At 29.8% G+C, this 24,913-nt stretch overlaps 1 protein-coding gene across 7 annotated transcripts in view; it reads right to left on the reverse strand.

The window, feature by feature from the left end:
* The window catches only part of LOC106688084 (carboxyl-terminal PDZ ligand of neuronal nitric oxide synthase protein), a gene marked incomplete at its 5' end in the record, with an annotated part of 214,787 nt that extends 190,288 nt beyond the window's left edge, over positions 1-24,499 (reverse strand). For all 7 annotated transcript variants that reach the window (XM_014432372.2, XM_014432371.2, XM_014432370.2 and 4 more), the window contains 1 exon segment: positions 24,394-24,499. In XM_014432372.2, coding sequence (XP_014287858.1) covers positions 24,394-24,499 — 106 coding nt within the window.
* Between the last annotated feature and the right edge of the window lie 414 nt (positions 24,500-24,913).

Here is a 24,913-nt window from a genome sequence, read left to right on the forward strand (position 1 = left end):
AATTCTTGATGCTCCTTATTACGTCACAAATAAACTCATTCACAAAGACCTTAACATCCCATTCGTTGCAGATTTGACCCAAAACAGATATGCGTCTTTTCATTCCCAACTCCTTAACCATCCTAACCCATTAATTCTTAATCTTTCATCCTTAACTATCCCTGATAATCCTCCGAGGCGTCTGAAAAGAAGATGGCCACGGGACCTTCTTACATTAAATAAATAATTTTAAAAAAAACTTTTAAAAAATGATAAAATATTATTTGAAGTTTCCACAAGAAAATATTAAAATTGATAAAAAAAATTAAATATAGTTCCTCTGATTATTAAATGAGTATCGCAAGCATTATTTACAGCATATATCTAATAATAAGCCTGGAGCCTAAAACTTACTCCTATAAATAAATACACGAAAAAGCTTTTAATTATTTTAAAATCCAGACGAAAAAAAGAGATTAATTCAAGGTTAATTTTAGAATTACTATCCTACACACTAACCTAAATTTATTAATGGGTTTACTGTAGGCTTGCATTCAGATTGGTTTTTATTCTACATTCTCAAGATTTTAGAAAAAAATGATAAATAATTAAAAACACTATTGATCTTCAGAAATTAGAGGAATAATCATCATTGTTTAACAATTAATGTAACGAATGTTACCTTTTTATTCAATAAAATCTTGTTTGGGCTGATCATTTTATTTTATTTAATACTTCAATTTTTTCGTTTTATATATTCTAAGGTCATTTAGATATAGAGTACAAATATGGTATTGGAACTGAAAATGATCCTGGAATGATGATATCCTGAGATTTTAAAACATTTAACCTTCATTTTTTATCATATTTTTACTTAATATGACTTTATTTAATAATATAGATGGAGCAATAAATAGTTTAAATGTTATTATAGTTAAAAACTTATAAGCAAAGAGCAACCCACACGTAAAGGGAATATCCGACTCAGATCCTCTAGGACAGGACAGAGGCTATATTATACCGCTTGCCGTTCTCAATACTTTCGCTTTTTATCGCATTACAAAAGTGTGGAAGGTGTTAATTGTTCTATCATTCACAATGTGTTGTGTTTCTCACGTTCTTATAATTTATCAGGCTATCCCTACCCGTTGAAACGTTATCCCCATATCTAGTCCTCTCTACACCCTTCCATTTAAATCTGAGACCACTAACTTATAAGTGAAAATATGACTGGAATCCTGGAGGCAGAAATTGTAAATGAAAAGAAGGACCTACAAAGATTTCAGAAAGGCAAAATTTTATTAATTTAATGTAAGTGCTATATGAATCAGTGAAATTAATTTACTCCACGATGCTTAAACAAATTTTTAAATTGCCATAATTTATTGATGTTCTAATGAGTAAAGCAGATAACATTTAGTGGAAAATGGTGAAAGGAGCAAAAATGAAATGAGATTTAATTTATTATATGTAACTGGGAAGACTAATGATCAACAAAGGAAACTTTGCCTAGGAACTGCCATTTGATATAGAATCAGAAGTAGATGAAAAGGTTTCGCGGAAGTCGTTGAATGAAGCTGAGCAAAGAGTTAGACTGAGACTATAGCACACTTACTTTGCATATGTTTAGTAACTTGGCTTGTGGATATTCAGATGAGTGTGTGTGTATAACATTTTTTTATTTATTTTTTTTTTTCATATCCAAAGAACAGGTAGGCAAGAAAATATTTATTTATTTCAGAGGTATAATGTCGTAGGCGTTCATAGGTATAATATAGATAAAATTAGATTACCATAGATCGACCACGAGAGCAGACTTGTATTCCAATCTAATCTAAGATTTCAGGTACAGGGAGATATTTCAACACATGAGGACACCCAAGTTGTGGAAAGAAATGGCGTTTGGGAGAATAAGAAAAGTTTGGATATTATATGACCTTTGAATTCAAATGAGAGGATCCGACAACTGCAGAGAGGAAAGGCTCTGAGCAGAGTTGATAAGGTACTGGTCCAAACAAGTGTCGGTGTTAACACGGGACCTACTCGTGTTATACTGCAGGTTTCCCGAGTGTAATTTTATGATTATAATAAATTAATAGTGTGGGGGTGAAAATTGTGAGACTTTCCGCTAATTAACATGCATATATTTTCATTCTATTTATAAAAGTATTAATTCCTGGAGGGGCAGATGATGTTAGTGTGTTAGGTTTTAATAGAATATTATCAATAATAATATAAAACACAGCATTGGGGTCTCATAGACTAATAGAAATCATGCGCTTATCTGGTGGCTGTTGGAAGTTTCGCTGTCACGGTCACTTCCGCGTCTTATGGCCGCTGTGGTGTACGGTGTGCTGTGGGCGAAAAGGTGAAAACCATGTAATCCTCGCCCCGTGTCTGAAAAGACGTCTTCGTTTTCCGTGGCTGGCCACCGTGTCCTGGACTCTGACGTGATGGTAGGGGTAGGCCAGGTCCTAGCTTGCATAGTGCATAGGCTGGGGCGGCATTGCAGTCGCAGCGTCTTCGGAGCCTTCCGGTGTCCGCGGAAAGGGGCAAATGAGAACCCCGACCCCGACTTTATATAAATTCAAAAAACAATGACAAAAATCGGATTACTTAAATCCGACAGTCGGCCTTGAAGGTGTGATGAATGGTCCCTTCATATGATACAACAATAAAGGGACAAGAAAAAGGTATGTTTTCCAGATAGTATATATGATTTGTTAAGGATGGAAGTTAGTAAGATATTCTGGATAATAAGAAACTGTACTTCTGGATAATCAGATAATTAAACTAAGACACAAACTGATTCTTTAAGGAAACAACAAAATGAAAAGATTGGTTACGCACTCATGTAAATTTAATGAATTTTATATTAATCGAGATTGACACTAACTGAATTTTAAGATAAAAAATATATAAAGGTTTTGTCAGATAACAAAAATGTATAGTTTAATGGAGGCCCGAAGACGATGAAAGTTGGCAACGAGTCCTAGTACTTACTACCTTTTCCTTATCTTGGTCATCTTATGGTCCAATGGCTTCTGGTTCTTTAGGTAAAGTAAGGATAGTAATGGATGGGGCTGGGAATAATTCCACAGGATTCTATAGGAAATATTTGAGGAAGATACGGGCATAATGTAGAGGATCCGCTGCGAAGGGAAAGAGAAGAATGCCAGCTGGCACAGAGCTAGGGCAGCCCTGGCGCCTAGTGACGTCAGAGCGCCGCTCACCGCACCTAAATACCCACTGTCTGCCTCTGTCTGCCCTTCTCTGTCTTCTCGGCCACTGGCGGGGATCTTTTCATATATTCCGCAATATATATACGAAAGTTCAATTTTAAAATTTAATAACACTAATTTTATTAACAATTCGGCCTTGACGAAAATCCAATGACAGTGGTTTGTTTGTTTGTTTGGTTGTTTAGTGGCGCCAAACTTCATTGGTCATCAACGCCATTTATATTTTATTTAATTTTGCTAATATTCGTTAAATTTTATTTATTTTTAATTTTTTAATTAATTTTTTTTTTATTTATTTATTTTTTTTTTTTCTTCCGATCAAGTTATATTTTTGTCAGTAAATTTTGTGATTTTAAAAACTGGAACACCAATTCTATTGCCTTATCATCGTCTCCAATGGTTTTTGAGATATCTTGGCTTAGTCCCAAGCTATTGAGGTGTGGTGTAAAATATGGGCATCGTTGTAAAACATGGCTTATTGTTAAATTGTTATTGCAATACTGGCAGTTCGGAGGTGTTTCTTTTGATATAAGATAGGAGTGGGTGAGCCTCGTATGACCTATTCTCAGCCTAGTCAGTACAACTTCCTCTCTACGGCATTTGCGACTGGAGGTACCCCAGGGCTTGACATCCTTTTTTATAATTTTTAATTTGCTCATTGGGCTTTCGTTCCACATAGATTGCCATTGATCTTTGACTTCCTTTACAAGAGGCCTGCATATCTCTGACGGAGTTAAAATTGCTTTACCCCGTCCCGGAAGCGCGAGTGCTTCTCTTGCAGCGTGATCGGCCAGTTCATTCCCTGCGATTCCTACCTGGCTTGGAACCCATAGAAATGTTACTGACATACCCATGTTGTGTAGAGCTTTTAAGTGAAAATGGATGCAGGAAATTATCGGATGTTCTGGATACATAGAATCTAAAGCTTTTATCGAACTTAGTGAATCTGTAATAAAGTAAGTATATCGAGTAGAAATATCTGCTGAAAAGGGATATAGCAAAGCAGTTCTGCACTCTTGCGACTTTGAAAAATTTGCGCCTTGCAATACTAGAGAGGGATCTGGCAATTTTTTAGAATTTTCATAAAACTATTTATTGTTTTAATATATAATAATTGTTGGTTCAAAAGAAAAGCAAAACCTCTATTTGATAATTAACTTAATGTTTAATTAAAAAAAAAATGGGATTTTCATGGTTAATTTTGCGCCCTCTTTGTACTTGCGCTTAGTACCCCAAATTTCGCGTAAGTACGGTGCTGGCGAACATAAGATATGTTTTAATGAAAGTGATATAGCATTGTACTATTCATTATTTCATACAAATTTTCTACTCTATGGATCATATCTCCATTTGTTTAAAATTTAAGATTTCAATCTAATTTCTTGAACAAAACCAGGAACTTAAGGAGTTTTAGATAATAATAATCATTACCGCTTCTGAAGAAAGTAAAAGACAAACAAATTCAGGAAACCAATTCTACATGTTACGAAAATTCTAAATATATCTTCAAACTTGTTTTTGTTCATTGTATGTATACGAGTTACCTCCGGAAAGGGACTGTATACGAAATAGGCAAACATGGGTATATTTGAAAAGGCGGAGAGAACCTCTATGTGTAGAGAGAGAGAGGTTGCTTATAACTGGGATAGGAACTGCATAACGAGCCCAACCTGCCATTAATATTCAGCTCAGTGAAGTTGCCCCACTGCAGTAGCTCAACTACTACTTCACACAATTATATATTCTACAGGAATATGGGATTTTCGCATAGGTAACATTCCTATTCCCAAGAAACCACCCAAGGCAATCTAAGGTAGTTATTCTCCTCATGAAAACGGTGATATTTATTAAACAACTGCTTTGTCCGTGCTTTTAAATTAAATAATTTAGATTTTAATTAATTACACATAAATTGATTATTGATTATTTTTTTATATTTATCAAAGGAGATGGCTAGCTCCTGGAAGGCTAGCTGATAGAAGAGGAGCAGAAGACTACTCCTTATGACCGAAAATCATATATTTTCTAGTAAAACATATATACTGATTTTCTGTACAACTGTATTGCTTATAGAGCAGGAGAAGGTGCAAATAAATAAGATCGTGGTATTGCTCTAGGAAAGTAATTGCCAACCTTTTTTGGGATTAAAACCCTTTTAATGCTGGTAGGTAAATGGTGAAATCCCAACATTATCGTTTGGTACAAAAAGAGTCTCTAATGCCGTCTTTTTAACAAAGTCTAAGTGGAAAGGTTAGGGTACCTACACAAAATCTGTGCCAAATTGAAGACAGTCAGGGAAAGTAAGATTCAAAACTTTGTTTAACTGATGCGAAATGACTCATTCCTAAATTATTTCGTGGAACTTAATTAAGCATTTATATGTATATTTTTAATATCACAGAAATTATTTTAAAATATTTGCCTCGTTTAGAGAAAAAAAAAGCTGAATTAGCAATCAAATGTTATTTAAGACTAGCATTCAGGAAACAACTAAGATAATAAATTATTAATGAATCTTTAGAAAATACTATTTTTTTTATTTTTATCAAATTTATAAGCATTTATCACTAATAAAAGAAATTGATATACTTAGTGACATTATAGTAATATAATAATGACGATTAAAACTAGTATCTTAAATCTTCTATTCATAAACCTGAGTAATTAATTCCAAAGAGCGCCAATGTTAAAGTTAGTGTTCTCAAATAAATATAAAGTCTAATTTAAAACCACGATAATAACAATTAAAAACACGATAATACGCATGTTTAGGGAACTTATTTAACCAGGTATATATGCATTTTTGTAGTACTTTTTTTAGAGTTTTTTATGTTTTGTTTTTAATTTTTAAAAATGTACCGCATTAAGTAAAAAAAATATGAATGTCGTGGCTACAAATAGGATAACCGCCATTTCTCCGTTTGGTAGAAATGGGCAGGCAGGGATAAAAAAAATGGAATACAAAAAATCCAGAGTAATTAGTTGGAAAGAGCTTCAAAATTAAACCTAGTGTTCCTAAATAAATCTAAAGTCACATAGGGAAGATTTGTTTAAAAAAAAAATGTATCATAGTCATAGGCCCTAATGAAATTGTTCTTTTAGCTGAATATAGATTCATTAATTTTTTTATTGAAAGTATATTTACAATAATAATACTTATTTTTAATTCAGATTAATAAATACAATTACAATAAATTGACACATTAACAATACAACTCTGACTTATATTCTGGATAAATTGGAAATTTCGAGCGATGTGCAAGTAAATGTTAAGGGCGTCAGATTCAACCAGCAGTTGCTTGTCATTTCAGTCTTCTGCGAAGATTCCACTTTAATTACTTGTCAAGAGGAAATTCTGGAAAGCAGGTCTGTAATGCCATGTTAAGGGAACGTTATTGAAATTTATTTTAGGGATCTACAGATCATCCTTAGAATCCGGAAAAAATTATAGTTACTTATAGTAAACTGAAGATATACGGGATAATTATAATAATCTTTAAATTTAAACCACTAACACTGTCAATCGGATTTATAACAATAAAAAGAAAGTTTGTAAGATGAACTTGAGATAATAATATGTTCTAAAAATGTGAATAAGTTGGTACTAATGAACTTTTACAATTCTTCATTTTTCACTCGTACTCTAACGTTTAAACCTGAAATGCGTGAAAATGAGTTTTACTATATTTTCTCATCCAAATTTTATTTTCTCAACAGACCGAATTAGCGTTATTTTAACGTGAAAAATGTGCTGAGCAATAGAAGATGGTTTCCAAGCCAAATCTTAGTCATTGGACGGAAACAGTTTCAACGTTTGTTTCCTAACACATATATTTCGCACTGTCTTAGAAATAAACCAGAATTAGGCATGTAAATAGTAAAAATTTAACCTTCTGAACGATTTGATAATATTTTTTTCTACAATTTTGATCTCATTATTCAGTATATCGAAAATAAAAAGAATAAAATAAATAAAGATTAGTAATAAATGAGGTCAAGCCTCTTTAGAATCATGCAACAAACATTGGAAATAGGCTTTGGTGCCTAAAAGTAAAATATTAAAATTTAAAAAATAAAATAAAATACCATAAAGTATCTCTAATAATAACAAATTAGAAAAAATGAGACAATAATAATTAACAAAAAGAAGAAAATGAGTAGTGTTTACATTAGTAAAACATTTAAGTTAATATTAATATCCAATAACGTTTTGTATTAAATAATAAAAAGGAAACTAAATAAAAACTATTTAACATATCATAAATCATAAAACAAGTAACTTCTAATGAATTAAAATGAAAAAGAAAAACCAAAAAAAAAAAAAAAATGAAGATTATTAAGAAGAAAGAGGAATAAATAGTTATAAAATATGTATTTAATGAAAATTAGAATCGTCTAATGTAAAGAAAAAAGGATTTAAACAATTAAATCCTTAAACAAATCTTAATAATAAGAAGAGAAAAATAAAAATAAATTAAATACTGATGATTGACAGAAGCATAAAACAATATTTAATATAAATATTTACCGAATTTGAAAGAATATTGTTAACATTTAATAATATTATAAGTGTATATCTGAACGGAAAAAATTTAAAATAAAGTCACCTATTGCCAACCAATATACAATTTTTGACTAAGAGACGAAACTTATGATTGCTATTGTTTGAAAAATATTTTGGTCTAATAATAATTATCTAATACAAAGATAATTTTCCAATATATGTTCCAAAAGTGTAACAAAGGCAGGTCCAAGTTATAGAAAGTAGGAATATAGTTTTTCCTAAAAGTTAATATAAGTCCTAGGAGTCGGTACAAGAAAAGCAGTTTGTATTAATTAAGATTACGAAAAATAATTTTTGTATAATACTTGGTTCAGTCAGTGATAAGGATTTTTATGAAATAATAAAACACATTCAAATCAGAAACTATTAAATTTGTAATTAAAAGCAATAATGTCATTAAATGAAAATCATTTTAACAACTCTTTTATAAAAACAAAAGTTTTACAGAAAAATAGTAATCAACACTCTCTGTGTGGACATGAGTTTATATAAATACTCCCGGAACCATTTTATTTCATATTTATTTATTCAGTTATTAAATTTTACATTATTTGATTTTTTTTTTTTTTAACGGAGATTCTCATCATTCAATTTATACACGCTATAATTATAATTAACATTATACATAAAGATGTAACAGTGAAATATATTATAATTGACAATTGCAAATAAATAAATACAACGTAACCTTCAAACTTTTGTAGACTTAAATACCTATATAAAAAAAAAAAATAACTTGTAAACATTTGAATAATGTAATTTGCTAAGTAAATTTTTACGCTTTTTCTGCTACAAACCATGAAGGTTTTTTTTTTTTTTTTATTGACAGTTTTACAGGAAGGAGATATAGTCTAAATACAAACCAAGCTTCTAATCAATAGAACGTTTAGATACCTAAAGAGGCTGAGGGTCTCGTAGGAGAGTACCAAAGTCTCGATCTTACCAAATAAAGGCAATTAATAGAAGCAATCCAGTGAGTTAAAATCTCTTTAAAAATAATACTTTCTGTCATACTCAAGGTTAATGGACTTTACGGCTCTAAAACCATTCATATCAGATATAGATACAAAAGACAAATATAATAAAGGTAGAAGTAAGTAAAACACTATACATATGTACAAATAAATAAAAATATAGATAAATTAAATAATAGCAACATAAGTAAGCAACCGGAATAAGCAAAGTAAAAATAAAAAGTTTTACACATGTAATCATGCATATACAATATTAAAATTTGGCCTAGGAAACTACCACTGCATTGTCACCCATATGTGGATGACTGGGCAGGACTTGAGGCAATCCCAGCGCTTGTTTCCCAGAAGCGTCGCTGACATTAAAAACCAAAAGAGAGATGATGGGGCACTGTATGAAGCAATTAAATTGTTTAAATATTTTTTTCCATTCGAAATTGAATTCCAATGAAAAACTAACATGTCATAATAAAATCTTTCTGCCTTTTCCGGAAGTGGACAGCTGCTGCTCCATGTTCATTTCTAAGCAATATCAATATAAATTAACGGATAAAGCTTACATAATTATAAAAAATAGGAGACTAAATAAATAATAAATTTAAGGTTAAATCAAAAAATATTATGTTGACGGAAAGTGTGGAAAGGGGGGAGAGAAAGAGAAAATGAAAGCGGGGAGTGAAGGAGGGAGGAGAGAAATAAAGCTGATTAAAACCGTCTTTAGGACATGATTTCCAGCTAGTAGCAAAATTTTGAGCCATTTGTGGCTGAGGGAACTAAGCGACTGCCTCACGACTACAACTGGCGCCGGTTCGAATCCAGCCAGAGGGTTCGACTTTTATTTCTTTGGTGGTCCCATGAAAACTTGATCTCTCACATAGTAAGAATAGGTTGGTTACCTCTAGATACTCCCTCCCATCGTACGTCTTTTTTTTTTTTTTTTTTTTTTTTTTTACAATTGCTTCTAACTGTTACTCAAAATCAATGTGTATCTAGTAGGAGTTCTGACTTTCAAATGAACTTTTGCCGTTTTGCTCATTTCTGCTACAGAACTCAAGAAAACGGCCTAATTAAGATTCCAATTGTAAGGGGTAATTATTAACCTTATTTTATCTTTTTATTTAATTTTTATGTATGCAGATACAAAATTGGTTAAGGTTTAAAAACCCATCCATTAACTAATAGGCTTCATAAAGCTTCACAAACTAATTCAAAATCCTTTTTTTTTGAGATTTAAGTCTATGGCCGCCATTACAATAATTAAAACAGACAGGCTAAAATGATGACTTTGATTAGTACTAAGCCCTGATGAGCTTGGAGACAAAGGATTCAGCAGCACTTAATACAAAGAGCAAGTCCTCAGGGTGGCTGTAAATCAAGCAGGCACATTTGGGAGTAGCAGCATGATTAAAGCCCTGGCCTTGAGTCTGGGATACGGGGCTTCGGGGTAAGTAGTCTGATTTACAAGCGGCTCTGGTCTCAGAGGTCATCATTCACGGTCTAACTAAGCTCTTTTGAATCAGTTCCTAGCTATAATAAGAGCAGAAGAAAATAAAAAATGATCAAAAATAAAGTGAAGTAATTCAAAAAACTCCATTCAGCCTCTTTAAAGTCACGTGCCCAAATTAAAGGGGGGTATGCCTCAGGAGTATCTCTTGTGTCTAGTGAATATTTCCTATCAATATTTATTAAAAATATATATATATATATATATCAGTTCAACTGGACTTCAATAGTAGCCAAGAAGGGGCCACAATGTTCTCAAATAAGTGAATATTGTTGGAACAATTTAACCAGGATGATATCATTTCAAGACTTTAGTTGTTGACTTTGAATACATTTTCCTAAAACATACCATTATCACTAATAACATTTCTGAAGTTTTTTTTATGTTTAAATGTTTTTAATTATTAAATGTGTGATATTTTATCAACAGGACTAAGATCGTTATGCAATTAACATACCACATGTGTATTACCACTTGTCTTTATTTGAAAACAAATACGAAAATGAATATATAAATTATGCAAATGCAATTAAATTATTTTTTTTTTTTTTGCGGGTACATTTTGAATAATTTTGCATTTGTAAAATTTAATCAATTGAAATATCAGGTTTGTAAATACAAATATATTATTATTTTTTAAAATACATATACGAATATGTGAAATATGTAAATGCAATGAATTTTTTATTTTCATTAAAGGAAAAAAATCTGCTCATTACGAGGAAATAATTGGAAACTCACGCTTTTTTTAAAATTTTCAAACATGAAACTGTCATACAGGGCCTTTGTGCCGACTCTCAAAAAGGTTTTCAATCCAATTTTCTTGGCAACCCAAAACAGGTCCGGACTTTACTCATTTGTTTAAAAAAAAAAAAAGGTAAAATCACGATCCTGGAACTCATGCTTTAAATATTTTTAAGTTTCTTCCGACACAGAGATTGATAAGAAACTAAAAACTGCATTGCTCTAACCAAAATTTGGTGGAGTGTGCACATTACACAAGTTTCACTCACTAACCTACTTACGTCGCCGAGTTTTGTACACATTAGGGCTCGTGTACAGTAAGCACCATCTTTTGGTTTTTGAAAAAAAATATATATTAGGTTTCTTGAGGTGGAACAAAAAAATATAAACTTTATATTTTAAAGAAGTTTAACAAAAAAAAAAAAAACGAAGCTGTTATGCAGTCGGAAGAGATCGGGATTCGGCTTTTCCGGTTTGAATCTGATGTATCAATTTTTCTTATTAGCTATTCACCAAATTTTGTAATATTTTTTAGTTGAAGATTATATATTATTGCTAATAAAATTGCTAATGATTAAAATTAAAGGTACTTTAAATATTTGAAATTTTGTCATTTAAGCCCTGATGTACTATAAAGATGATCTGGTATTAAAGAACACTTAATTGCCTATTGATTCACCCATTTTAACCAAAATGATTAGAGTTGTTTTGATTAAAATCGAAAATAAATTGTCAAAATCGATTCTATAAACTGACTCTGACGTTATTCGATTGTAGCGAAAAGGTTGCTGTCACGTGATTTCAGTTTCTTATGGCTTTCGATAGACACACACACACGAACACATACACACACATTCCCTTAATGTATGTTACAAATATAGGTAAGAGAAAGTAAAAATGGAAGGGAGAAGAAACATAATTGAATATGTTTTTTTATACAAAAAATAATAAAATTAAAAGAGATGCATTGTTAGGTTTCGGCTTTTAATCATAATAGAGAAAAATAAAACAAAACCGATTCCTGAATAAGGTATATTTCAGAGCCAAAAGAACAAGAGTGCATTCTTTTAAAATCAGTAGAATTTCAAAGTTATTATACCCATCCTATTGTGCGTCAGGTGCAACTGTTAAACACAATCTCGAATTCTTAAATAAAATGTAACAACTGTTTAAGATTATATAGTAACTCTATTATTTATAGCTAATAAAGAAAGTGTTATTCATTAAAACATAGTTGTTAAGTTAATTACTATTCACAAAAAGATTACAGATATTATTCTCAGAGGTAAAATCTTATTATTAGTAATATTTAATAAATTTCAAATACTTTAGCCTCTAACACAACTTCATTCAAAATAAAAAATGTTGATAGGACAATGTGAATTGATAAACGAAACAACCTACCTCGGCTGAATAAGTGATGAACTGTAATTTGCAGAAATAAAATTGCAAGACAGGAAATAATCATGACAGGAAAGGAACAAACAGGGGATATTTATATTCCGGTAGTTGCCTGGGCGGTCTTCTAAATCGTGAGATGGCATCTGTAATTCTAAAGGTTATATCGATGCGGGTGGTGCAAAATGTATAAAACCAATAAATAAATCATTTTTTTTAAATTGAATTAGAAAAAGTGATTTTTTGTAAATAGTAGCAGTAGAACAACCTACACGCCGTGATTAAAAATAAAATAATAAAAATCATCAGGTAGAAGATTTCTCCTAATTGTTTTCAAACTTTTTGAACCATATCTCAAAGTGGATCCTTTTAAGAATCATTTGTGAATAGGTTTTAAACACTTTTATTTTTTACGATGTAGGATAGTTTATTCGTTTTTGTTTAATGGCATAAAACATCATTAGTCATTAACGCCATTTTTTAAAATTTAATTTTGTTTAAATTTTTTTAATCTGTTTTATTTTATTATTATTTATTTAATTTTTTTATAATTATTCTTATCAATTATTTTATATATGCTTGTTTGAGAGTGGTTTAGTTTATTCTTAATTTAAAACAATTTTGATCCTTTTTTCCTCTCAACTTTTATTCTTTAAAATTTCTCCAACGTTTCGGCCCTGAGGCCATTCTCAAGGATACAACCTTCAATATTAATGTCATTCCTTTTTTAAATCTTAAAATTCCAGGCTAATTGCCCTTGTCACATATAACTTTTTCTAAAAAAAATTTATCTTAGATTTAAAACTTTTTACAAAACAATTTCCTTCCTTCACTTACATTTACTTACGACTTAAAAACTATGTTTAAGTGAAGGAAGGAAGGAAAATGTTTTGTAAAAAGTTTTAAATCCAAGATACATTTTTTTTTTAGTTATATGTGATGTTATAAGTTATATGTGAAAAGGGCAATTAGTCTGCAATTTTATGATTTAAAAAAGGAATGACATCAATATTGAAGGTGGTAGGTATCCTTGAGAATGGCCTGAGGGCCGAAACATTGGAGAAATAGTAATTTATAAAAGTTGAGAGGAAAAAAGGATCAAAATTGTTTTAAATTAAGAATTATTATTTTTGTTTTGTACGTTTGATGTTATATTTGTGCTAGTAAACCTTATGATTTCAAAAACTGGAATACTAATTTTATTATTTTATCATCTTCTCTGAAGGTTTTTAAAATATTCTGGTTTGATCCTAAGCTGACACGAAATATAAAAAGTCTTAGAAAATATGGCTAATTGTTACAATATTGGCAGTTCGGAGGCATTTTTTTTTTAGATATGATAACAGTGAGTAAACCTCGTGTGACCTTTTCTTAGCCTGGCAAGAACGGCATACGTGGCATACGACCTCCTATTTACGGCATTTACAGCTGGAAGTACCCCAAGGCTTGACGTCTTTTTTAAAATAAATTTTAAGCTATGGTAATCCCTGTATGATATTGGAGAATTGAGTAATTGAATATTGATAGTATATGACCAGTTTTTCCCCTGTTTATTGTGCCTTGCAATTTGAAATATTTATGTTAACGATAGGTAATATGTAAGTGGAATTAATTTTTTTTTATTTGAGAACAAAATTTTACTGTTTGCAAGCCATGGGATTAACAGATGTGAAAACCCATAATTTTCTTCCTGGGTAATATTTATTTACAATTTTTATCTTTTTACTTAATTTATTACCTATAATTTTCTTTATTATAATGATTTCCATTAACACATTCACAAGACTATTGGCCCATATATTTTTTTTTTTATAAAGAGATGTATTTCATTAGGCGCGTTTTTGTTCTTCAATTTGTTTCGTTTAATAATCGCTTTATCCACTGATAGTAAAGATACACTCCCCACAAAATCAAAATTGAATTCAGACAAACAAATATACAAGAAATGTCAAACGAAATGTGATTTTTTTTTAAACATAATTTTTAAAATATTACAGTGTAATGTAGTAACAAATGAAATTCTAAAAATATTCAGTGAGATAATCAGGGGATTTATTAAGACTCCCTCCCCAGGGGGGTTTGTTATCAACCCACCGAGCCAGCTGAAAGATAAGTTAAAATTAATGGTGCAGCGTATCATTTTTTACTACATTCTTAACTCATAATTTTCTTTGTAATAAATTTTAAAATTACCATCTTCTTAGGCAACGCAAGGCTATTAGTTGTTATCATTTTCTATTAAAAAGAATGATTAAAATTACCTTTTTATATCATTTTATGGATGTTACATTTAAAAATATAATACATATAATTTTCATTTTAATTAAAAAATATTCATTTACACATACACATTAATTAATACACGTATTGGAATAATTATATTATTGAACGTAATAAATTATTGGAAATAATTAGAATTATATGGAAATAAATTTAAAACTTTAGAAAGAACAGGTTAAATATTTAAAGAATAAGCCGAACACTATGTTTTAAGCCAATAAATTTAAATGTGTTCATTGAAAATCATCAGTGTAGTGTTCACATATCAATGAATAATAATTAAGTAGAAAACTTGTACCTTGTTGTAGTATTATTATTAATAAGATTAATTAAACTTAATTTTTAGTAATTAAAAAAAATCTTATTTTGTACGATTTACTGTACGGTTACTGCGATTTGTTCAATACTTTAAGGTGTCAAAAAAAGATTCCAAAATCGAACAAAAAAAAATCAAAACCCGTTAATCGTTCATATTAGTTCCACCTGTCGTCTAAAGCTAGGAGGGAAAATATGAATAAGACAGTCCGAATGTATCTAACCTGAAATAAAAATTAGAATTCAAACTTTCTAACTGCAACCTAATAATTTAATTTGCTATTTTGTGTAAACTGGTTTATTTAGTAGATCGCATGACTAAAATATAATGCATACACGAAAGAGAGAAGTTAGATTGTGATCTAGATCTGGAGCTAAGCCTAGATCATAATCTGACTTCTCCAGGGTGGGGCGTCTTATCTGTTGACGGGTGTTGGATACAATGACACATTTATCTTCTCTACAAAATATATTAGATAAAAAAAATTTTTTAATTCTTTTAAAAATAAATAAATATATTTAAAAATAAAAAAACGTAAATATAATATTCAAACTAACTCAAACCTACGCAAGGTTAGAAATGCTATATCTTATCCTTTACAGAAAATTAAAACCAGAAACAGCAATTCTTATTTTTAAAACAATTCTCAGGCCACTGCTGATGTATGGCTGTGAAGTTTGGGGAGCGGCATCCTTTACGAAAAGGAAAAAATTACAATCTTTTCAAAATATAGTCTTAAGTGGATTCTCTTTGGTTAGTAAGAAACAGCTAATAGCATCGGGAATTACAAATAGAGACAATAGAGGATTGCATTAGAAAGAGGTTCAAGAAATTCCACTCTCAGTTACCTACAGTTAAAAGAGCAGTGACCTACAACTTGGGAAACCTAACCACAACCCGAAGATTGAAGCCCAGGCTGCTGCAGGACATTCTGTTAAAAATTAAATATTTATCAGTTCTGTTATTTTCACTCTAAAATTTTATTTTAACTTCATTTGGTTTGTTTTTTCGCTTCATCTTTTTTTTAATTCTCTTTCTCCTTTTTTCCATTAGAAATCAATTATTTATTTTGTTAAATCCAAAAATTTCATTGTTTTTGTTAACTTTACTTTTCATTTTTATTAGGAATTATTATAAGCAAAAACACTAATATAAAATATAACACAAAATAAAATGTTTTGCTACAGAAATAAAAACCAAGGCGCAAAGGAATTTAAAATATAAATGTCTATATATAATAAAATAAGTAACTTTATGCAACTCTCAATAGGTCAAGTGGTTAACATCATTGGATATTATCCATTATGGCAATACTTCAATTATTATTATTCAATTCTTCAACATAAGAGAATAATAAATCTGCATTTATTAATTATAACATTACCATATTTTAAATATTACATTTCCAAAAACTTCAAATTCATTTAAGATGACGCTCTCCAGCCTTTTTTACATAAAAATGAAAAACAGACGGAAAATACAAGTCAGCGACCTCATACAGTCCCACGCTTCGTGCCAAATAATAACAAGCTGAGATAAAAAAAATAAATAAATTTCCCTCGGTAGAAAAACAAGAAATTTTATTTAAAAAAACAATTCCAGATACTGGAATAAAATGTAGATACGAAAAATATATTGCAATATAAAATTACATTGAAATATTTATACAAATCAAAATAGTTTAGAAAAGATACGTTTAATTTACTTTAATTTTTAAATTAAATTGAAAATTGATCAAATTATCGAAATAATCGAGTTCCTATTTTCTAGAGTTGAGATCCTATTCATTTAGCAGCTAAATTTAACAACGTAAATGGCAGTATTAAAGTAATTTAAACTGTAAAGATTTTAATCTAAACGTATTATCTCTTATTGTGTAAATAATTAACTGCGACTGTAAGAATAAGGCTAAGATAAAGGTTGGTTTTAAGATTATGTTAAGTAAATTCTAGCAAAAAGTATACGGTAACTGAACTGAGAAAAAAAGAAATTTAAAATTAAATGCAATTTCATTTGAAGGTACATAAAAAAAATAAATTATTTATATTTTGATAATTCATCTAATAAACGTTTTCGTAGTCAGTCCATAGATGGCATTAACATGCGGGTGGAGAGTTACATCTTTATTACAGAACATGAAGCAATACTAAGTAACAATTATATTTTGCAAATTTTAACGTAAGTAATCTTCTGGCAGAATGTTATTAATATGATTCCTCTAACTAAATCCTCTACTTCTACGGAAGAAAAAAAAAGTATTTACATACATAAGAAATAGAAATATACTCGTATAATAAATGAACGGTTGCCTTTTCAATTAATATTAATTTAGAGCGGAGGGCCTTCTCATTAAGTAATTCCAAAGGTTCAATAGTTTATCAGTTAGGTTTATACGCTATTGGGAACTCATGGAGGCAGGAAAGCCCAGCCTATGATAAAGATTATCAACACATTCTAGCTAGAGTAAAGAGATTTATCCCGAAATTCCAAAAAAAAAGTAAAATCCATCTACTCAAGTCATAATACATAATTTGCATCGCTTCGGGTACAAAATTCTGAGGTGAACATTTTAACAACATAATTTTTTTTTCAATGATCTATGTAAATAAAAGGATATATAGAAATCGAATAAATCAGCTAGTACCTGGTAATAATGTTAGCTAAATAAAATGTAACTAATAATTTAAATATAATTTTAAGACTGATAATGTTTAAAAAAATTATACTTTTCTCAAATTCTTCTTTTGTTAGGTTTTTGCAGTTTAAAAATTGAGATATTAAACTATTCATATTTAATAAAAAATCATAGATCAAAAAAAATTTAAATCCCAACACCAATTTAACAATAATGAAATTCTAACGTGTTCTATTAAATAATATTTTTAACAAAAGTTAACGTTTCGGCCTTTAAGTTTCCATTTTCAAAACTTAGGTTGTGTGTGAATACGACAGTCACTAACTTTCGCAAGTAACAGCTAAATTATATAAAATATTTTTTAAGGGAAACTTCGTTACTAACGTTCTATACTCAAGAAAAAAATATATATACAGGAGTAAATTGATTTCGTGATGCGAGAAGATATGAAGCATAAGGGCAGAGGACTGAATTGGTCAAGCTGCTGCCGGTTCCAAATTATAAATTGAGTCCGAATGAGTGAGCTCTTCAAACATGCTCTGCTGTTACAATATAAAACAATTCCGTGCTAGTTTCTTTTTTATTACACTTACTATGTCCGGCTGACCATACGATGCTCTTAAATCTTCATTTTCTCTAATTTTTCCACTTTCCATCAGAGTAGACTGGTCCATATATTTTTCAAAGTTTCTTTCTTTCCCAGGTGCAGAGCCGTTTCTCCATCTCCTTTATCATGACCCATATCTCACTGGCATAGGTGACAGACGAATAATAGTCTTGTAAACAATGAACTTAGCGCTCCAAGAAAGATCTTTGAACTTCAAAGCTTTATACATCGCAAAAAAGCACCGATTTCTTGTTGCTGTTGGAGGAGAAATGCAATCTTCTGGCTGACAGAGGAGACGTCATTAATAGGTGGACGAGACGATTCCAGGGGCTACTGAGCAAGGAAGAAGAACCTAATAAAGCAGAACCTCGACCTAGATCGTAACATAGAAAATGAAGACAGAAACGATGTGGAAATACCACCACCTGAGAAGGCGGAGGTTTGGGAAGTACTCCACAGCATTAAGAATTATAAAGCTCCAGGGGTCGACTCTATACCGGTAGAACTGCTGAAGTGCGGTGCAAGAACAGTTCTCGACGAACTTCGATGTGCGGTTGAATGAAAAGATGCTGATGAATTGGACTAATCTCTTTTATGCCCCCATTTGATATAACTGACTTATTCAGAATTATTTATTTCTTCCCAAAAATTCGTTATTGATCGAAAACCATTCGTATTAAATCAATAGTATACAACTAAGATGTAATTCATGGAAAAAATTGTTAAAAATATGAAATTTGACATTAGAACTGGTATACTATTTACATAGTTTATGAAGCGATTTTGAATTAGATCTTTCGACCTTGCCTAAGTGTTTTTTTTAAATATTTACTACGATACTTTAAATTTAATCTGTATATTTATACTTTTTGATTCTGTATCGTATATCTATACTCCTTGTAATACAAATTATTGCATAAAAAACTGACACAAACATCTTTTAAACTATTCAAAGAGGATTATTCAATCCTTATTAATAGAAAAGGGAAAAGTTATAAAAGTTATATACGTCTTAAACCTATATCTTTATTTTTATCAGTTTAAGATAGAAAAATCTCGAATATAAAACGGATTTGGCAACAACACAAAGGGAATGCCGAGAAACATTCCACCAAGGTTATTTCAATCGAAACAGGGGACCTTATAGTGGAAAATAGTGTGTCTGCAAACCACCTCACTTGAGAAACCTTACCTGCGGCTAGTCCTCAATCTCAACTAAAAGAAGTCAAGTTGAGTCCAAAGCAATAAAACACAAATACTAAAACTGTTAATGATTGAAATATTCCTCTGCCGCACACATATAATAATAATAAATTTAATTTGGGAAGATATAAATCACCTTAGTTCTATTTTTTAAGTAATTAAGTTTTTCCAAGATTATAGAAATAATTTATTCAGTACTGTGATAGGCTATAGTTCTGGTAGGTAATAGTGTTAACTATTTTGATTACTTGCAATCTTATTTTTGCAAATAACCGTTTTATTATCTAATTTCAGTATCAGTAAGCTATACAGAAGGATTCTAGTGCAAGAATGTAAAATAGTTGAAAAAAATTAGTTTAGTACATTAAGATTATTACATGAACAGTACAAGTATATAGTAATGTAATTATGAAATACAGAACCAACTTAAAAAAAAAAAAAAAAACTACATAAATCTAAGAAGAAACAACATTATCACTTAAAGGGGCGAATGATTTTTTTTTTTTTTTTTTTAGAGCATTTTCTAATATAACCATCGTTCCATGAAATAACAAAATGTTTACACAGTTTTAGTGGTATTTGAAGTTCGGAAGTGTGAATAGTAATTTACATTTAACATTAAACTGCAGTGAGTAAAAATATAGTTTCTTGTTGAATTTCAGTTTGAAAAACCATAATGTATAAACAAAATAGATAAGTCAAGTGACTTAGTTTTACCTATATTTATTCAAATCGAATACAGACAAATTTAAAGTTTAAAATTCCATTAGTAACACAGGCACAGTAAAGTGCATTTAGATAAAAAGAAACATTAATGATAAAGCGATAACTGTATTTCATTTCATTTCATCCCAATTGTTAATTACTTCAATAAAAACTAAGAATAATTACTAGTCAGACTTTATGAGTCTGCTACAAAAACAATTTGGGGAACGAAAATGGCAACTGTTTCAAAATGATAAAAAAAATATTTTTCATTCAGAGCCATATATTTAGAAAGCTCAACGTTAAAATACTTTTTTGTTTGGGACGTAGTAATTAAAATAAATAAATTCTTCTCTACCTAATGCACTATTCCAGTGCATGAGCATAGATTTTCAATGTATATTGAATATTTTTAAAATTTAAAATGTACTTATCCATCATTGAAAGGTGAATTATATAATAATATAATTGTCAACAACATTCAGCGAAAGAGCGACTGACAATGTAAAGAAAACTTCCTAAGCTCGTGTCTAAACTTCAATATTAAATCAGTTTAACTTTCAGGGAGGGAAGATTTTGAAGGATTTTGTGATTTATTACTGATGGTTTTAAACGTAACTGATAAACGCTCAATCCGCCCGCGGAAACGAGCAAAATAACTAAAACAGATTCAGACCTCGAAAAGTTCTCTCAAGTCTAGTAAAGTGAAAGTTAGTGATAGTTCTTCAGTTTCAAACGTTCCGAGAGAAACTTCTAAAACTCATAAATTTTAAAATGGAAGTTATATCATTAGAACTTTTCCAATCTAAAGAGGAACAGTGAGCCGATCACAGATCAAATAGAATACTTCATTATGTCATTGGGAGAAGACATTTCACTAATCTTGAAGCGCTTCGAAAATAAAATGAAAAGTTTAATGAAGTTTTTTCCTTGTTTCCCTGTTTGAAGTGAACAGATTTTTTTTTTTAAATAATTCATATTCTGTGGAATGTGTAATACGCAAAAATGCCATTAAATAATATAATTAATTACAAAACATAAGATATCTTTGCGATAAGATCATCATCATAATAATCAATCCTCATGAACCGCAATAGGATGTGTGAGATGGAAGTTCATAGCCCCCATAGGAGCCCTCTCCAGCTCTGCCGGTCTTCTGCAAGGTGCCTTCTCTCATTCCATTTAAGTTCTCTTCTCTGGAAGTAGCTTTATACCTGATTAAAAAATGTGAATTTTCTTCTAGGCCGTCCTCTTCCTCTCTTGGTCTCTACTTTGCCTCAGTAGGCCTCGCTAGTTTCTATTCGCAGAAAACAAGGTTATAAAAAAAAAAAAAAAAAAAAAAAAAAGCAAGATGTAGTAGGACTAAGATAAGTAATAATTTAATATTTTAGAAGATGATAAATTAAAAAAATTACAAATCAATCCAGTATTTTGACCAATTAATATCAATCAGAAAAAAATATAGTGACCAAATTGCACAAAATAAACTGACAACATGTTTATTTAAAATTTAAATTAGAATATGTGAATAATAAAAACTGTTTGCAGGTTAGGTTTCTTTAATCGGTATTGGGAGTATTGTAGAATTGTATTGTGAATTGAATAGTATTGTGTTTATTCCTAAATTATATCTATGGTAAATGGATGATTGAATATTGCAGCTACCGTTGCATTCCTGATCCTGTCAAACTGTTGCATCTCCTCTGAGTTAATGTCTAGATTAAATGGATAGAACATTGCTCATTAAAGTATTAATAACTTCAACAATAACTACAAAATTGAGAGAGGGGGCAAAAATAAATATAAATTTAAGGTTAAATAACTAAATACTATGATAAGAGTGAGTAAAATATACTCTGGAATCCCGATAGTTTGTATCTACATTCTGCAAATTCATTATTGATATCAATTTTATCAGGAATAAATGAAAAAAAAAAGTATAAAATACGTACTCTAGTATCCCGATAATTTGTATCAACTAACTACAGAAACAATTGTGATATTAATCAATCTTAACAGGAATAAATAAAAAAAAAACAAGGTTGAAGGATATATAAAAAAAATTTAACTACCTAAGCAAAATTAGTTATTAATTCCGGACCCATCAACAGGTTTCTGTAATCGCTACTTCAGTATACCTTCAGCAAATTCATGATTAAGTATTACTGACACTGTCCCTCATTCGTGTCCTTTTCCAAGTTATATCAATACAAAAGTATAATTAAATCTTAAATAATTTTAATAGTAACCTAAAAATCGGGGGAGAGGCATAAATAAATAGTAAATTGAGGGAGATAATGAGACAGTGATTAAAACAGTCCTTAGGGTAGGATGAGTCAGTCCAGATTCCAAATAAAGCTGGAAAATTAAAAATAGTTAATTAAAAGCTCCAAAATGTAAGTTGATTTGATACATCAACAAATAGAGACCTGAAATTTGAAAGTAGAAATGATTTGAAATATGAATCCTAGTACCCTCATATTTTTTATTTGTTTACAATGGAAACTTTTGTAATATAAATCGATAAGATGAACATTTTATATGAAAAAAATAAATAAATACAAGGCTGATGATATGAGAGTACTCAAATTTAAAATATTTAAGCGATATAAAATTATTAATAAATAAGTCCTTTCTTGCAACCAATCTCATCTTTAATAATAAAAAACCCTAAACACAAGATATTCTCCTACAGATTGCTCAGCTTAGTAATCCTGTTTTGTTGACAGTCGACATTCCCTAAGATAAGAGAGAGGACATTGCCCTGCTCTTGGCATAGATATATCTCACCAACTTGGGCCAATACATGGCCCCCCTCCGGATCATCTCTTCTACACCAATCTCTATGTTCTCAACTTCTTTATTTCCATTTTTATAAAATCAACGAAATCACAATTAAGTTACAAAATATATTAAGTATCACCACTACGAAGATATAATTTTTAATCGGAACTGAAATTACATAAAAGTTTTCGGTTAGAACGAATACAGAGGTGGACTTTACTGGCATTTATAGCGAAAAAATACTATTTCGTAATCATGTATTTACGTTTGAATTTCTCCAATAGATTCTAAATCAGTTATTATGGAAAGTGTTGTATTTTGACATTATTTTATGTATTGAATAAATAGAATTTTTATATAGAAACAAAGTTGTAAGAAAAAAACACAATGAAATTAAACAGAAAAATATTATTCAAATGTTATAATAAAAATAAAAATTAAACTATATTCATAAAATGTGCGCTTATTTATTAATAAGTAATAATCATTTATGAAACATATCTGCATTATACTTACGTATCAGACAGTTGTCGAGTACCATGTTGCTCGTTAGAACAATATTTTCTGGACCTATTTGTTTTACCGGTAAAAATAGGATATATATACTTATAAGAATATATTGAAATTCAAGAATTTATTTATTTCATTTATTTTTTATTTCCAATAATGACCAGAATCTTCTTTTGTTAATTATAAAGTTTGCCTTCGGATTTTAAGCAAAATTTCGAAAAAAAAAAGTTCAGGTTTTAATTATTTATTTTCAATGAAAAAAAATTAACCAAAAATACAAACCGGATGTATACAATATGAAGAAATGAAATAAAATGTATGAGAATAAAATCCTCATACTCTAGACACCTGGTTTGTATTATTATGTCATAATTACATGTACATGTTTTTTAAAATTTATATTATCATTAAATGAAACATAAATATTTTCTTTTGGGCTAAAATAGAACCTAATCGAATTCACTTAAAATTCCTGTTCTCTTTGGACGATTTCTTTAGACGATTGCACACAATAACAGTAATTTAATTAATTGGAATTAATGGTAACTGTTTCAAGGCAATAGTCAATTTTAGAAGAGCTATTAATTAACAGTGGTCACAGAGAGCTTATTTTGTACCAAAAGTATGGACAATTTTATTAACTTTAGTGAAAATTGAGCCAAGCTATTCAGTCAGGCGAAAAGTTTTGTTGTTATTTAGTAGCAATCGAAAAAAAGTACAATATCGATCTATTTTTAACAACTGTGAACTTAATAAGTAAAAGAAAAAAATCTTTATTTTTATATGATGTTTAGCATTAAATTTAATTGTTAAAATATAAATTATATATATTGTGACTATTACAGAACGATGAGAAAGAAATTTTTTTTTAATTAGTTGGTTTTACCAGGTATGTTTCCCTTAAATATGTAAAAAATATTTCAATTAATTTAAAATAGTAAGCAGGCTTACCTTTTTGCTGGATTTGAACACACTACATTTAAAAACATTGCTCGAGTCTCGCGCAATGTAACTGAAGATCTTGAGATCCTGGGAGTCATGGGACACGTAAAATATCCTGGAAATAAAAATATCATAATTTATTAACAGATTAACAGTGATTTACTGTAAATTGTAATCCAAAGCAAAATAAAGTATGAAGAAGTGCAAAATAACACCTTGAGTGTTTACAGTTCAAATTTAAAGCTTTCAGAGATTTCTGAAATATAAATGAAGGGTGATGGTAGTTTAAGCTACTTAAAGGGTTAAGAGGTAAAATGGAGTTAGGAAGGGTACAGACTAAAGAGATCTGGGTTTTTCTTTTGTTGCGATAAAATGGTGAACCTTTTTCTGAGAAAAAATTTATTTGCAGAACCTCTGTGTATGAACAGTTAGAAACATAAAAAATTTAAAAGTAGTTGGATCAATAAAAATTCCTTAGCTACAAAATATTTAGGTAGTAATTGCAGAAATTGATAACTTTACACTCTCT

This window comes from Halyomorpha halys, unplaced genomic scaffold, assembly GCF_000696795.3.
Source record: "Halyomorpha halys isolate HHAL.00 unplaced genomic scaffold, Hhal_1.1 Scaffold1050.1, whole genome shotgun sequence".
Taxonomy (NCBI): Eukaryota; Metazoa; Arthropoda; class Insecta; order Hemiptera; family Pentatomidae; genus Halyomorpha; species Halyomorpha halys.